Raw genomic sequence first — 17,027 nt, 5'->3', positions numbered from 1 at the left:
TGCGGTATGAGGATCTGTTGTGATTGAGTGGAGATTCAGTGGAATCTGGAGCAGTCCTTGAGAGAGTTGCTGTTGCTCAGGAGAGGGAGGGATTTTCTGTGGGAACAGGCGAGAGAGGAGAGAGAGAGTCCTGGAGGGAAAGTGAGACGGCGGCGGCGGCAGTGCAGGTTCCCTGGCAGCCGGCCCCTTCCAGATTCCCCGTTCCTCGCCAGCTCCATTTTTCACACTTGTATTGGACTTAAGGAAAACAGCTGGCCTCTCACCCCCCCCCCCCCCTCAACCCCTCTCCCTCCCCTCCACTCCACTGGGCACTGCTGAAAGCCAAGGGGGGATTTAGTGCCGGGGGCACTTTAGAGCGATTACAGATACAGAGCTGTTTGTTCTCACGCACACACACACTCACACATACACATATTCTGTCTTCCGCACACACACATTCTTTTTTCCACACACACATATTCTATCTTACAAACACACACACACACACACACACACACACACACACACGCACACACACAAAAACACACATATTCTCTCTCTCTCTCACACACACACACACACACACATACACACACATTCACTCACCCTCTCATTCTCTCTCACACACATACTTTGCCTGGCACCAATACAGTTATTAATTCTTGTTGCACACAGGCACACACACATTCCCACAGATATTTTCTCTCTTCGTCACACACACATACATATGATACAGGCTGAATCACTCAGTCTCACCCAGTGTTGTGGATGCCTCCACTAGTTTTGTGGATGCCTCCACCCATACTCATTACTCTCTCTCTCACACACACACACACACACACACACACATACACACACATTCACTCACCCTCTCATTCTCTCTCACACACATACTTTGCCTGGCACCAATACAGTTATTAATTCTTGTTGCACACAGGCACACACACATTCCCACAGATATTTTCTCTCTTCGTCACACACACATACATATGATACAGGCTGAATCACTCAGTCTCACCCAGTGTTGTGGATGCCTCCACTAGTTTTGTGGATGCCTCCACCCATACTCATTACTCTCTCTAACACACACACACACACACACACACACACACACACACACACACACACACACACACACACACACACACACACACACACACACACACACACACACACACACACAATCACATTCATATTTACACATTTTCTTGCACATACACATTCACAAAACTGTCAAACTCTCTCTCTCACACACACACACAAATTGAACACACATATATGCACACACACTCAGGCTCGCGTATGCACTAATATAGATACATCCACCGCTGCCCTAGCGGCTTCCTGACTTGAGGACTATAACAAAAAAAAGCACCCTAGGGAAAGAAATGGAGGAGGTGGAGGTGGAGGTGGTGAAGGAAGGGGGGGAGAAAAAAACAGAGGAGAGGAGAATGAAAAGGGAAAAAAAGTCCCCTGGGGATTTTTTTTTTCCCTGGCATGGCAGAGTATCCATCCACATCGGCTCCTATAAACAACCCAAGTCAAGGCCAGCGGCGAACCTCTCTCTCTCCTCTCTCTCTCTCTCTCTCTCTGTCTCTGTCTCTTTCTCTCTGTCTCTGTCTCTCTCTCTCTCCTCTCTCTCTCTGTCTCTGTCTCTGTCTCTGTCTCTGTCTCTCTCTCTCTTTCTCTCTCGGTCTGTCTCTCTCTCTCTCTCTCTCTCTCCCTCCCTCCCTCCCTCCCTCAACAAACAGCCGCTGCCAACGCTGTCATGCCGCGTGCCCGCTGGCGTCCATCAGCCAGAGTGACCTGGAAGAGAATGTAGTGGGCAGGGCAGGCTGGGCGGGATGGCCGTATTGGATGGCGGGCTGCCTGGCTGGCCAGAGAGAGAGAGGGGAAACGCTGAGCCTCCCTCCCCTTTCAATCACATGGTGCTGACCTTGAGAATGGGCCTCGTCGGAGGTGCATCTGTGCTAATGGCAGTAGGGAGGGAGCGAGGGAGGGAGAGAGAGGAGGGTCCCTTCACCCGATCATTGTCAGATGGCTCCACCGGGCCGGGCCGGGCCGGGCCTGGCTCCTGATTTAAATGTGGAGCTTGTTTATCCGATGCTGGCGACGATGCTGCTGGTGATGAAGTGCTTAAACGGCAAACATCTCTCTCTCCCTCTCTCGCTCTCTTCTTTTCCACTCAGCGTAGGCATGTTTGCGTTCGTTACTTCATTTGTTTGTGTCTATGGTTAGTGACGGAGGCTAGCAAAAGGAAAAAAAACTAAAACATTGTGGCCTTTTCACAAACATCCCATCAGTGCTCCCCTCGCTCTCTGAGATGTGTGCGCCACCACACAGCCCTCTCCTCCTGATAGTATTAGTTCCAAAGGTCAAGTACAAAGGTCAAGTACATATGCTCCAGCGGCTTTCAAACAATGGTCCATTGGCTGATCCCAGAGTCAAAAGATCTGCCCATGCGGAAGCTGCCCAAATTTAGCCTGTGGTTGAACAGCTCCTCTCTGTGGTGGCGGTGGAGGCCGGAACTTGTGGAACTCTCGAGAGGAGAGGAGAGCCGCGGAGGAAGGGCCAGGACAGCCTCCTCCCTCACCCAACCCATATTTTGCGAATCGCTTTGAATTATAAGGTGCTAATTGACTGAACTGCGTTGTTTACATGTTAGAGCGCCCTGTAGTTCCCCCATTTGGCGTAATTACTGGGTAGCCTTCCCTAGAAAATGAGTATCCTCATGTCCCTGGCCACAGTGGCGGGTGGGGATGTGGGAAAGTCAAAGGGGAACTTGCCTCTCAAAGCTTTTTGTGTGTGGAAGTGGGACACATGTCCATATTTGGACTGGAGAGTAATTGGGAGCGATCTGCTTCGAGACAATATCAGTTATGTGCCCTTAGCAGTCGAGTTGTTTTGACCTTCTGTTTTATTCTGACTAATTTGCGAAGCAAAACCGGTTTCACCCCTTGTAAGCTAGAATCCGTCTGCCAGGTGTTCTGTTGTATTTTTGAGAGGAGAGAGTGTCCTGAGAGTTTGTGTGTGTGTGTTTGTATGGTGTATTTGCGGTTGCCATTTTTAGTGTGTGGTAAGGACGGAAAGGATTTTCAACACTGTTGAAAGCTATTCTCTTCTACGGAGCTGAAACCTGGCGTACCACCATCTCATCTGGCAAAGAAACCCAGTCCTTCATAAACAGGGGCCTACGCAGCATGATCAAAATCTGGTGGCCCGACCGCATCAGCAACCAGCCCCTCCTCAGAGACCTGGATGGTGGCCCTGGTTTAAGTATACATAACGGAAAGACCCAGATAACATCACACAACAGGCCCTTCAGTGGAGTCCGCAAGGCAAAATAAGGAGAGGACGGTTAAGAAACTCACGGCGCAGACCGGTAGCGGACATGATGACCGGGGCTGGTTGTAGCTGGTTCAGCACGCACAGAACAGAGTCGGATGGAGGTCGATTGTTAGTGACCTATGCCCAACCCAGGAGTGGGCAGGCACAATTTGAGCAAGTCACACTGTAAGAGATCCAGCCTGCCTCCAGCCAGCCAGAATTATCCAGGAGGCCGACACCTGGTGTCCAGCTGTCGCTGCGCACATTATCTGACCACTCGGCTCAAAGCACCGGATGTTATGGGTTCAGCGTGTACACGTGCCCGAACTCTTGCACCGCTGCCTCTGTGGGGAAGACCGCTGAGCTGGATTGTTACTGCCACGCCAGTGGGTCCAGCCGACGCGACACAACACGACAGGCGTGACGTGATTGGGCCAGAGAACATATTTAATCTGAGCTCTAATGCGAGCAGAGTTTTTTTTTTTTACGGCATGTCTGCTGAGGGCCTGCGGGGCCGATTCAGCTATGAGGGAGGGATGATGGTCATTACACGGCTGCCGGAGTCTCACTCTCTGTCCCTCAGACAGAAGCGCTTTAGCAACGGAATCCCCCCCAGCTGTGAGGGGGGGAGAGATAGAGAGTGGGGAGAGGGATGAGGGTCAGAGAGAGAGAGATGGGGAGTATGTGAGAGATGAGGGGATAGAGTGAGAGATGAATAGGGATGTGTGTGTGTGTGTGAAGATGATGGGGAGAGAGAGAGATAGAAAAGAAAGCCATCACAAGCTCGAGGGGTTGGGGGTTGGGGGGTGGGGGGGGGCGGGCCCTCAGCCATTTCTAAAGCGTGCACTAACCAGGCTTCATACTGTGGTAGCCAGGGCTGAGCTCTGGGTCAAATAAGCTGCTTAGAGCCACCTCAGCAATTCCTCTCATGTAGAGCAGACACACACTCTTACCACACTGGCTGCCTGGCATCAGCCCAAGGTTAGCAGGATTTGTGTGTGTGTGTGGTGAGATGTGTGTTGGTGCACATCTGCCTGCTGGCTGCAGATGTGCCTGTGGTTGAGAGTAATTGGCTGGACCTGTTTGAACAGTAACAGGGTTTGAGCCTCTCCCCCTGCACCATCCATTATGCAAACCTCAGCTCAGCTCGGTGACATCTGCTGGTCTGGAGTGTATTGTCATTTAACCAAACACAACCTTCCCCATGGCAAGGAAAAGACACAAGAGAAGAAAGAGAGAGGAAAAAAATCTGTTTCCATTTGAGTCATCAGCAGAGAGAGAGAGCGAGCGAGAGAGAGAGAGAGAAAAAAAACAAAAGTAAAGAAAAGAAAAAGCATTATAAAAGAAAGACAGAGAAAGGCACTCTGGAGAGATGAGAGGAGCTGATAGCATCTGTGCCTCACCGGGAGATAAAAGGGGGGGAGGAAGAGGAGGGAGAGAAGAATGCGGAGCTGGAGAGGAGAGAAGTGCTGGCAGTCGCTCGGCAACGTGCTCTTTAATGGTGGGCGTGGGCATCTTCCCCCACAGAGTCAGAACTGGTGAACAAGGGCATCCGGGAACCAGGGTGACTGGGAACTGAGTGGGTGGCTTTGGTGAGATTTTGGATTTTATTTATTTACTTAATTATCTTTTGCCATGTGTGCCGTTTGTGGCTGTCATTTGGTTATGTAGCCTAACGGCAAAAGCAAACACAACCTGAAGACATTTGCCTGCTCCTTTTCCACACCACAATCCTGAACAGTACAGTTTTATTAACTTCAGTGTCAGGAAGGGTGAGATACCAATTGAGTGCCAATATAACACACACACACACACACATACACACACACATAGGTGGAGGTAGAGGGCAGTCTTATTACAGAATTCCTGAGATAGGGGCAGGAGGCGATGCTCCATGTGATCTCCGGTTCACGCCACACTGTGGTTCACTTCACGTTTGAAGGGCCCGGTTCAGAGAAAGGAATCCACTGAAATCTAGTGCAGCATCTATTGGAACCGCCGCCTGGAATGTATGAAGTCATCGCTTGTTGGACAACAATCTTAGCGGCTGCTCTTTTTTTTTCTTCTTTCTCACACATGCACACACCTACACACACACACACACACACACACACATACACACAAATACATGCACACACATGCATAGTTACCCATACAGGGAAACTCACAGTGTTTTGCCTGTCAGGCCATGTTTGTTTTATCAGTTTGGCTAGAGGATCTCAAGGTTTCTCACCTGATGTGCATCTATAGGTCGAGGATCTGCAGAGTGGGTGAAATATATTCTGGGAATGTTCTGTATGGAGACGTGTCTGTAGTGCAGTTGTTTTTCTGGGGAGTAAAGACTTCCTATACTTTTCAAATTATACGGTATGCCGTTATTCACTGTAAGTTCTCCAAGTCATATCCTGCTTTTTGTATGTATGTATGGCGGAGGATGAGCTCGAATCAGAAAATAGAATCTGGTTTTGTATGTGCATATTTCAAGCCTCATACTCTCAACCTCTTTTCTTAAGAGTCAGGACTTATGAAGGAATGTGCATTGAATGCCTCCAGAAATAGGTGTCTGCACAGTCTCTCTCTTCCTCTCTCCTTTCATGCCTCCGTCCCTCCCTCCCTCCCCTCCTCTCCACCATGCATCATTCTCTCTTTTTCTCTCTCTCTCTCTCTCTCTCAGCCTCTAAGCTGGGCTCTGTGTGGCTTTAACTGGAGTTTGTGCACTGAGGCATTAGGCCCCTTTGGTCTAAAGTAAGGAGAAAGGATGGAGGAAACAGAACATTACGCAACTCTGTAAGAGACCTGAATTGCAGTGATAACCAGAGGTGCCTTTTCACCAGAAAATGCGAAGTGTGATTGTGTCTCAGGAATTTACCCCCACTAAACACACACACACACACACAAACACACCCTACCCCCTGTTGGGCAAGGCACGGGTCAGACTGCTTCATGTTCGCTTGTATTAAAAATACCTGCATGAGCCTTGCGTTAACATTTGTGCCACACAATGCACAGAAACCATCCATTCAGCAAAGGCACAAGTTCACCGTGATGATAATTACTTCAAAGGACAAATTTGCATGCAGCAGAGAGCTATGTCAGAGAACTATGCAGAACTATTAAGTGTTATGAGTAGGTGTTGAAATAAAACACAGTTTGTACATATTTCAAAGTGCTATTTCAAACAAGTATTTTTTTTATCAAGTGTTACAGCATGGTCTTTTTTCTTAGCCCATTCAGGCATAAAATGCTGAATTAAGCCAAAACTGTTATGTTTTGACTTTTATCCACTTATAGTATACAATGTTATTGCTTATTTAAAGGGAAATTAAATGCTATAGGCACAGCTCATTGTAAACTGTTAAAGTCAGGCTCTGAGCTACGCATAGCAGTGGAATGTTTTGATTAGCTTTTTTGCTTTAAAAACATTTAGATTGCAACAAAGCATAGTGTGCTTGAATAAACTGACTTTCATATGATAAAATATTGATGGTGACATAATATTCCATTTTTGCCACCTGCGTACCTGTCAAGTTAACATGATTGAAATTCATGAGGTCAGTAATTTGAAATCTGTGTGTGTAGTGAGCCACACTGCGAAACAGCAGTCTCTCATCCGTACAGTTTGTGTTTGGACTTGTAATGTAGTTTGAAAAGTTATACATGGGCCAGACGTGTCCATTTTTGTGTCTGCATGAATTTAAATTTAAATTTACAAAAATATTAATTTTCATTTACTCATTCATTCAGGTCATTGTTTGATGTAAGTGACCAGTTGACAGCCTGCAATATATTCTGAAGGTGGAATAGGATATAAATAATAAACATTAAGAAGAACATAACTGCTGCGGCAATCTCACTTATGTACACTCACACTGTAAGCAATCCCACTAATGTACTCTCACACTGTACGCAATCACACTAATGTGTGTTCACTCACACTGTAAGCAAAACCATGTGCCCTGTATTGGGTAGTGAGGCAGTATGGGAGTATAGTGTTAATGGTAATTAGGTGTACAGAGGCCCATAGTTAGAGTATATGCGTGCTGATGGCAGGTGCTAATGGCCGTGTGCTAATGGCCGAGACTTCCCCTCTCTCCCTGCAGGCAAACCCGGGAGCAGGAAACCCCCCCTGACTTCTTCTACTTCTCAGACTTTGAGAGGCACAACGCTGAGATAGCCGCCTACCATCTGGACAGGTAAGAGACCACACCAAAACTAGGGAGGGATGGTTGTGTGTGTGTGTGTCTGTGTGTGTGTCTGTGTGTGTGTCTGTGTCTGTGTTTACGCATGAACGTCTGCTTTCTTCTCTGTTAAGGCTGCTCAATGTATTTTTAGCATAGACATGCATAGACACTCACATAAATTTGCACTGTCCAATGTGTTCCAACACGTTTGTGTGTGTGTGTGTTTAAGTGGGAGGCTGATGTTGTTTATGTCGTCTGGATCCAGCCCCCGAAAGCATGTCTCATTCTTAATTTAAACACGGGGGGACTCAACACGATGCCTTGTCATAAAAGATCTATGTGGCGTAAATCCGCACGGGCCGTGACTCACGGCGAATGAAGCCACGGCGGGGGAACGCTGCTGCCCCGACTGTTGCCAAGAACGGCAGACTAGGACTGCCCACAGGGGTGGGATTTTTGGGAAAGTTTACGGCACCTTAAAGGCACACAATGAAAGCGTGTCTGAGAGAATCAGTGAATATTCTGCCGTGAGGCTATACTTTAAGGCACACAAGAGGTATAATTAGACAGTGAGAAGTTTATAATGTATGTAATTATAAATGATGAGACTTGATGGTGTGTCCCAGCTCGCAAGTGCTTAGATATCTGGGTGCGCTGTAATACCTTTTGATATATGTTAGTGGCACGTAATCTGCTTCTCGTAATCAATGATGCATGTCTTTCAGCTGTTGAATTAGAGATGATTTAAGTTTCCTATTTATTATGCATGTTTCTTATACTTGGCGTGCATTGGCAGCCAGTGTGACTCGAAGGCTTGACTTGCGATCTTTGATGCTGCACTACGCAATCGCACTACCGTTATCCTGATGCGCCCAAGGCCTACACATAAAAGATTTCTCATTTTGTTGTAAACAACTTCTCACTCTTTGAAAGGACAAGTAACCACTTAGTCTGGCAATACATTCCCCTTCTGTATTTAAAGCTTGAATTTGTCATTTGTGGCTTTATGATTTCCCATCTGGGATTTTCTAATGTAGGCTCACACTCATGTAAAGGCTTTACAGTCTCTCACAAACCCTCACTGTAAAAACCTCACAGTCATCATATGCCAGCATATGTCGGATATTCTGATCTCTCATTGAGCCTGTCATCATTCTTGTCCTTAGTAAGTGTGTGTATTTGTGTGTCTGTGTGTGTGTCTGTGTGTGTGTATCTGGGTGTGTGTGTATGGATGTATAGGAGCTGTGGTGACCTATATATATATATATATATATATATATATTATGGCATGCCGTTCAGGAAATTAACATTTGAATATATATATACAAAAGTCTGAATATATATACAAAAGTCTGAATATATATACAAAACTCTGAATATATATACAAAAGTCTGAATATATATACAAAACTCTGAATATATATACAAAAGACTGGATATATATATACAAAAGTCTGAATATATATACAAAACTCTGAATATATATACAAAAGTCTGAATATATATACAAAACTCTGAATATATATACAAAACTCTGAATATATATATACAAAAGTCTGAATATATATACAAAAGTCTGAATATATATACAAAACTCTGAATATACAAAACGAAGTCTGAATATATATACAAAACGAAGTCTGAATATATATACAAAACTCTGAACTCTGAAGCGCTCAATCCGTCTTTGTCCGCCATATTGGATTGAGCGTTTCCTATTAAATCAATGGTACCAAAATGTTTATAATTACGTATTTTCTGCTTTATGAAATACTGTATTTCTGTTGTATTGTTCAATTTTGACATTGATTTCTCACTAGAAATGCAATAATAACACGTTTATTTTACACCATTTGACTTCACCAAGGATATTTTTAGAGGCAATTTCTCCATTCACTTGACTGGGGTCTTGTCAAAACCTTCGTACTTCCTTGTTTTCTGCTTCATGAAATACTTTTTTTTCTGTTATATGGCTAAAATTGATTAAACATTGATTTCTCGCTAAAAATGCAATAATAATAACACGTTCATTCTGCATCGTTTGACTTAACGAAGGACATTTTTACGTTTAAATGGGATAGCCTACATCGTATCCTCTCGTCACATGATCAAATAGGGACTTGACATTGGACAAAAAATGATTACCCAGAAATCCTCATTGAATATACCAATGAAAATAAGACATTATTCATTGAATTGAATAGGTTTTTTTTTAATAGTTTCCATAGTTTATGTAGGATAAGCATATAATTGTGTTATAGATTGCTACTGACCATTTCCCTTCCACAAAATAATACTCACCATGACCTAGATAGGTTGGCCATTCCAAGGGTATAAATACCATAAGGTACTTCAAAACAGAAGAATTAGACATCGGTCGCGGGTGTATTTCCAGAAAATTGTCCACCCTTACGTACTCGCAACCATGACATTTTGTGAAGCACCCGACGAGGCAAAATCCCGGACGATTTGGGAATCCCTGCCGGACGCATTTTTTAGGTCTCAAAAAGAGGACATGTCCGAAAAAGAGCACGTCTGGTCACCCTACCATATGAACAGAAAAACAGTATTTCATGAAGCAGAAAACAAGGAATTACGAAGGTTTTGACAAGACCCCAGTCAAATCAATGGGGAACCTGCCTCTAAAAATATCCTTCGTGAAGTCAAACGGTGTAAAATAAACGTGTTATTATTGCATTTCTAGTGAGAAATCAATGTCAAAATTGAACAATATAACAGAAAAACAGAGTTTCATGAAGCAGAAAATACGTAATCACAAACATTTTGGTACCATTGATTTAATAGGAAGCGCTCAATCCAATATGGCGGACAAAGACGGATTGAGCGCTTCAGAGTTCAGAGTTTTGTATATATATTCAGACTTCGTTTTGTATATATATTCAGACTTCGTTTTGTATATATATTCAGACTTTTGTATATATATTCAGAGTTTTGTATATATATTCAGACTTTTGTATATATATTCAGACTTTTGTATATATATATTCAGAGTTTTGTATATATATTCAGACTTTTGTATATATATTCAGACTTTTGTATATATATTCAGAGTTTTGTATATATATATCCAGTCTTTTGTATATATATTCAGAGTTTTGTATATATATTCAGACTTTTGTATATATATTCAGAGTTTTGTATATATATTCAGACTTTTGTATATATATTCAGACTTTTGTATATATATATTCAAATGTTAATTTCCTGAACGGCATGCCATAATATATATATATATATATATATATATATATATATATATATATATACACACCAATCCTCACACCTATATATATATATATATATATATATATATATATATATATATATATATAAACACACATACACACCCACCCTCTCCTCTGCCGCCCACAGGCCCTCTAGGCCCTCTTCCATAAACACATGTATTACACAATAACAGCATTGAGCCTCTGGCAGCGGTGGATGCATTGGCTGTGCCGTGCCCTGCCCTGCCGTGGGCCGAGGCCGAGGCGCTGCAGCACATCTGGCCCGGGGTAATACCCACTGGCTGCACACAGGCATGCGTGCGGTGGGGCAGGAGGAAACCGAGGGCCGGAGAAGAAAACTGTGGTACTGCTAAATATAAAGCCTGTCTGGGTTAGCCAGCAAAGCGTTGGCTTTATTCCTGGTATAAATTATAGTCCCATCACTGAATATCCCATGTGCCCACTGCCTCTCTCTCTCTCTTTCTCTCTGCAGGCTGTTTTTTTCCCTCTTCTTTCCTCTTCCTCCGTGATTCATTTTCGGTTGTTATTTATTTATTTCTCCACCAAACCGGATCCTGATGACTTGCTGTGGTATTAATTATCTGATTAGACAGCGGAAGCTGATCAAACCAAAGGAAATGTGGGCTGCTGAGAACGGGAGGGGGGTTGGCAAATGGAGGTGGCAGAGAGGTGCGGGAGAGAGAGGGGGTAGTGGAGAGAGAGGGGTGGGGGTGGAGGGAGAGAGAGAGGGATAGAGAGAGAGAGAGAGAGAGAGAGAGAACGAGGGAGGGTGAGAGGGAGGGTGAGAGGGAGAGTGAAAGAGGAAATGGAAGGCGAGGCTAGCTCTTATATCTGTCACAAACTCTTCCATCCTCCTATTTTGAACTGCGCTGCTGTCTATATATAGGACTGGGAGTGTGTGTGTGTGTGTGTACGCGTGTGAGGTGGGTGGAGGAAGTACGCTTGGACACAAACACACTCCCCTCCGTCCAAACACACACGCTCACACACACACACACACACACACACACACACACACACACACACACACACACACACACACACACACACACACACACACACACACACACACACACACACACACACACACACACATCATATATGTCTACATGACAAGTACAATTAGTCGCCCCCCTAAGCTTTTATCCTCTGCCGGCCTCTCCATTAGGTGTTTTCCAGGGATGAATTTTTAAAGTAACCGTGTCAGCAGGCCTCACAGCCCGGCGCCACACATGCATAAAATGAAGTGGTAGCACGCACTTAGGTCTTTCCAACCGCTGCATGGATCAGTACAGGCAGAGACCCCCCACCCCCACCCCTCCCCAGCACACTGCAGGTCTGAGAAAACACTGCACTAAACAGATATGTGTATTCAAAACTGCATAACACACAGTACTGTGGGCTGTGTGGTATTAATGAGTAATCACAGTGTTTATTAGTGTTCGCCCTGTATAGACAACCTTCAGACATGTCAGACATCGCTGATATGATGGAAGGCGTCGTAATTTTATCTCGCTGTGTTTTTATTTGGGCTGTCAGGGGTGATGAGTGAGCTGACAATTAAAATGTCACGAGCGAATGATGGGGGAGATGTTTCCCTCCTGTCTGTCTGAGAAGTTTGAGTTACAGTGGCGGAGAACAACACCGGAATCCTAATCTTCCTCTAATGGCCTCCTGGTGCATTGTAATTCAGTTATTATTTTGTCACGTCGAAATTATTCCCGTCATTATCTGCCAAGAGAGTCCCAGATGAGTTGGGATTGATTTGGGCACATGACAGCCAGGGAGAGATTCATTGGATCGGGGCGACCTGGACTCCACCCACTGGTGATAAGCTGTGCGTTTGTTTCCCCCAAAGATCTGCATTGTAATGCCTACAGAGGCGGCTTGTGTTTGTATTGTGCTGCTGTATGTGTGCTCCACAGCGTGTGTTTGGGCTCTGTGCCAAGTGCCATCACCCACACACACACACACACACACACACACACACACACACACTCACACATAAACACACACTCTCTTTCTCTCTTTCTCAGCTACAATCACTGCCTTCTGCATTTTAAACAGAATCTTGGATTTCCGGCGAGTTCCTCCAGTGGCAGGAAGGTTGGTGAACATGACGAAGGAGATTAGGGACGTGACACGAGACAAGAAGCTCTGGAGGACCTTCTTCATATCCCCAGGTATTGATCCAGCTGCAGTAAAACGCTGTTTTCATCTGGAAAGAATCTGGACTGAAACATCAGTTCAGCCAATTCAGTTTGTCAACACTAGAGGGCGATATTGATACAGCCGTCCAAGTTTTCTCTTGCATGAAAAGACTTGACCCATACAGTACATTAAGTCCCCAGTTTGACAAGGAAGCCACGTAATTCCATTTTAATGACGGGAGTGAATGATGAACACAAAATGTCTTATCATAATAACCTCCATGGAGTCTCCAGTATTTTAAAGCAAATGTCAAAAACAAATTTCTTTTGAGGCATTCTAAAATCCAGCTCTAAATAGGGCAGCTGTCATTTCTCAAGAGAAAAGGCGAAATAACGACAGCATGGCCCACTTCTTAGCAGCAATTGGGCTTAATGCGGATGTCAGGATTTCCGAAGTCACCCGTCCCAAACGTATGGCTGCACTCACATCTGTTCACGCCGGATTAAGTCCTGTCCTCGGGGGGGGGCGGGGGGGGCCTAAACAAAAACAGCACCAACACCACGGCCCCAGCTTGTTCAGTCATGCCAGAGGAGAGGCTCTTTAGGAATACTGTGTGTTAAACAGACAATGTGGGAGTTCATATTGATCTGTAGATAATGGTGTATTTTCTTTTTCATCTCTTTATCTCCAGCCAATAATGTGTGTTTCTACGGCGAGTGCTCGTACTACTGCTCCACGGAGCACGCTCTGTGCGGGAAGCCTGACCAGATCGAGGGCTCGCTGGCCGCCTTCCTGCCTGACCTGGCTCTGGCCAAGCGCAAGACCTGGAGGAACCCGTGGAGACGCTCCTACCACAAGCGCAAGAAAGCAGAGTGAGCTTCACACCCACACGCCACAATTATTTTCCTTTGCCGATTCTGTAGGCAATGTTTTATTATTATGAGGCAAATAAGGATGCTCTGTTATTATGCACATTTTTTAGCATCCCTTTTTTTGCTCACTTTTTGCATGTGCTTTTAGTGAAAAGTATCGCCAATTTGGCTATGCTTTTACGTCATTTTGGTTGATCCGACACAATCATTCGATGAGCAAACCTGATTCTTGGATTGCTTCCCTCAGCCACAAACACATACCTCTTAATTAGCCACAGGGGGGGGTGTGTGACATCTGCAGATGTCTTTGACACAGATAAATAGTTGTCAGCGGAAGCATCTCACGTCAGATGGCTCTTCATGGTTTAGGGAGCATCCCCGCCAAACACACACACACACACACACACACACACACACACACACACACACACACACACACAGCCCCACTGTGACACTGACGTCGACCCCCTGAAGGGGCAACAGATCCATCCGGGGCGGTTATAAGCGTGCTCAGTGGGAACAGATCCGCCTTCTGCCTCCTGCACGCCTCAAACAGGAACAGCAGGAGGCAGCGTTTTGTGTCGAGAGCCACAAGACCACGTGTTGACCACAGGGGGCGCCAGCTCTCCACTGAATGGAAGGAAATGAGCGAAGGAATTTCAGTCAATGAATGCGCTTTTATCAACCCAAATTGTCAACCTGTGAGTCACCACACAATGACACTGAGATTTCATGTAATCGTCCTCTCTTGATACTGGTTGTGGGAGGGCGTCTGAAAGTGAGAATATGTGTCCTATTCACTGTAATGAGCACCTTTCAGTGTAGAGAATAACAGTGATTATCGGTTTGGGAGGAGATTCCACTAGATATGGTAGCTGCTCTTGTACCGTGATTGCTGAGACAGTGCGTGTAATCATCCGTTTGTGTCTGTGTGTGTCTGCCTGTGTGTGTGTGTGTGTGTGTGTCTGCGTGTGTGTGTGCGTGTGCGTGTGCGTGTGCGTGTGCGTGTGCGTGTGCGTGTGCGTGTGCGTGTGTGTGTGTGTGTGTGTGTTGTGCAGGTGGGAAGTAGACCCAGACTATTGTGAGGAGGTCAAGCAGACTCCCCCGTACGACAGCGGAACACGCCTGCTGGACATCATGGACATGACCATCTTTGATTTCCTAATGGGTAAGACCTTCCTCACGGTGCCCTCCCAGCCAGTCCATAAGGAAAAAACAATCATGCACCTCCTGCTTCACCTAATCTACAAAGACCGACAATATCATCAGTACAAACTACTAATAGTACTTGCTGAATATTTGTTTACTGCTGTCTGCTGACTTAATGTGTAGAAGACTAAACAAATACATGACATTTATGCTATATACAGTGATGTCTTCTGTCTGTTTTGCTAATTGTTATGGTAAAACTCATGACTTCACTTCTCCCTCAGGAAATATGGATCGCCACCACTATGAGACCTTTGAGAAGTTTGGGAACGAGACGTTCATCATCCACCTGGATAATGGAAGAGGGTGAGTTTAAGTGTGCTCTTCCATTTGTCCTTATTATCAACAAGGTGGCATTTCAAATTGACAGGTGTTTTGACAAACATTTGTAATTAAAGGTGTTTTAATCTCTCTCTGTGTGTGTGTGTGTGTGTGTGTGTGTGTGTGTGTGTTCCCCCCAGGTTTGGGAAACATTCCCACGATGAGGTGTCAATTCTGGTGCCTTTGAGTCAGTGTTGCAGGTAAACTCTTCCCCACCACTGAGTACCCTTAATGGACCTTAATGCTGTTATAGTTCACACTAAATACGTGCTTCATCCAGCAGTGGTCAAACATAACATACATTGTTTTTTGTTATTCGTCTGAGCAAAGACTGAATGAGGCATTGAATGAATGAGATGTTGTTTTATTGTTCTAATTACTGATTTTGTGCTTGAGCAGTCTCTAGCAGCAGCTTTAAGTAAACAAGTGCTTTAAGAGCTTAGAAGGGTTTGGGTTGGGTCCAAGCTCTATGTCTTTTAGCTCACATATTCATTCATACTTATTTATGTAGTGAATGCATTTGAGATCAGTTCCAAAAGCCTGACTTGGATAACATGGCATCTGTGGCATAGATTATTATATATATCATTATTAATGATACGAATTATTATATATTATATTATTATGAATAATAGTTATTATAATATATTGCATTATTATTATTATTAATAATAATAATAATGTAATTATGATTTGCTTCCTTTTGAAAAAGCGTCTGTGTGATGGCTGTGCTCCTGTGCTCCTCCTCAGGGTGAAGAAGTCGACGCACCTGCGCCTCCAGCTGCTGGCCAAGGAGGAGCTCAAGCTGAGCACGCTGATGGAGGAGTCCCTGCAGCAGGACCGCCTGGTGCCCATCCTCATCCAGCCACACCTGGAGGCCATGGACCGCCGCCTGCGCCTGGTGCTGCAAGTGCTCTCCGACTGCGTGGAGAAGGAGGGCTACGCCAGCGTGGTGGAGGACGACCTGAGCAACCCGGCCAAGACCGCGGCGGGCGCTGCTGCTGCTCCCCTCGCGGCCACCACGCAGAGGAGGTAGTAGACCTGGTGGGACGAGACGGACAAGCGCCGACGCGTGCTGCTTCTGTAAGACAGCGGGACTTGAGTCCCCAAATGTGGATGCCGACGTGGAAGCGGGATGGAGGTTGTTTGTGGACCAGCGAAAGTAGAGACGCTTCTTTGTTCTAGGGCGAACCTTGTTTATTGTGTTTGTTTTGAATTCAGTGAATTCCATAAGACTCAGTCATGCATTCCTCAACTGCCTGTGTTTGTTAGTGTGTGTGTGTGTGTATATGTGTTCATGGGTTGGGCACACACAAACACACACACACACACTCACCCACACTGGCAGTTGCAAAAAGCGAAAGGGAGAATTTTGGATGTAGTCGTCAATGTTCTCCTGGAGATTCGTCGTCTTCACACTTGACAACGTGTGGAGAGAGCAAGACACTTCTTCTCTGTTGTTGATATTTTTGTTGTTGTTGTTGTTTTTCTAATTTAAATGACCTTTGATTGGAGTGCAGGTTTGCTCCGACATGTCCAAACACACGTGCACCAAATATTCCTTTCTCTAGAATTTTATTTATTAAGTGTCATATTTATTATTTTGAAGAAGAAAAAAAAAAACGATTGACACTCTTATTTCAAGATGGCCTGATAAGCCTTATGATTTTTTTTTTCAACTCAACAGAACGGTTGTCTATGTGCAGTCTCTGCAGGTAGAG

General features: G+C 45.0%; 1 protein-coding gene across 1 annotated transcript in view; it reads left to right on the top strand.

Annotated features, from left to right (window-relative positions):
* The window catches only part of fam20cb (FAM20C golgi associated secretory pathway kinase b), a 39,796-nt gene extending 23,363 nt beyond the window's left edge, over window positions 1-16,433 (top strand). Inside the window, exons 4-10 of the mRNA XM_080834151.1 lie at window positions 7,407-7,499; window positions 12,821-12,936; window positions 13,596-13,776; window positions 14,835-14,944; window positions 15,210-15,291; window positions 15,447-15,506; window positions 16,057-16,433. Of these exons, the coding sequence (XP_080690277.1) occupies window positions 7,407-7,499; window positions 12,821-12,936; window positions 13,596-13,776; window positions 14,835-14,944; window positions 15,210-15,291; window positions 15,447-15,506; window positions 16,057-16,342 (928 nt within the window). The 3' untranslated portion in view covers window positions 16,343-16,433. The remainder of the gene's footprint in view (window positions 1-7,406; window positions 7,500-12,820; window positions 12,937-13,595; window positions 13,777-14,834; window positions 14,945-15,209; window positions 15,292-15,446; window positions 15,507-16,056) is intronic.
* Window positions 16,434-17,027: the final 594 nt, after the last annotated feature.

This window comes from Sprattus sprattus, assembly GCF_963457725.1.
Source record: "Sprattus sprattus genome assembly, chromosome: 3".
NCBI lineage: Eukaryota > Metazoa > Chordata > Actinopteri > Clupeiformes > Clupeidae > Sprattus > Sprattus sprattus.
The sequence above is the reverse complement of the archived record's forward strand: the minus strand, read 5'-3'. Positions and strand labels throughout refer to the sequence as shown.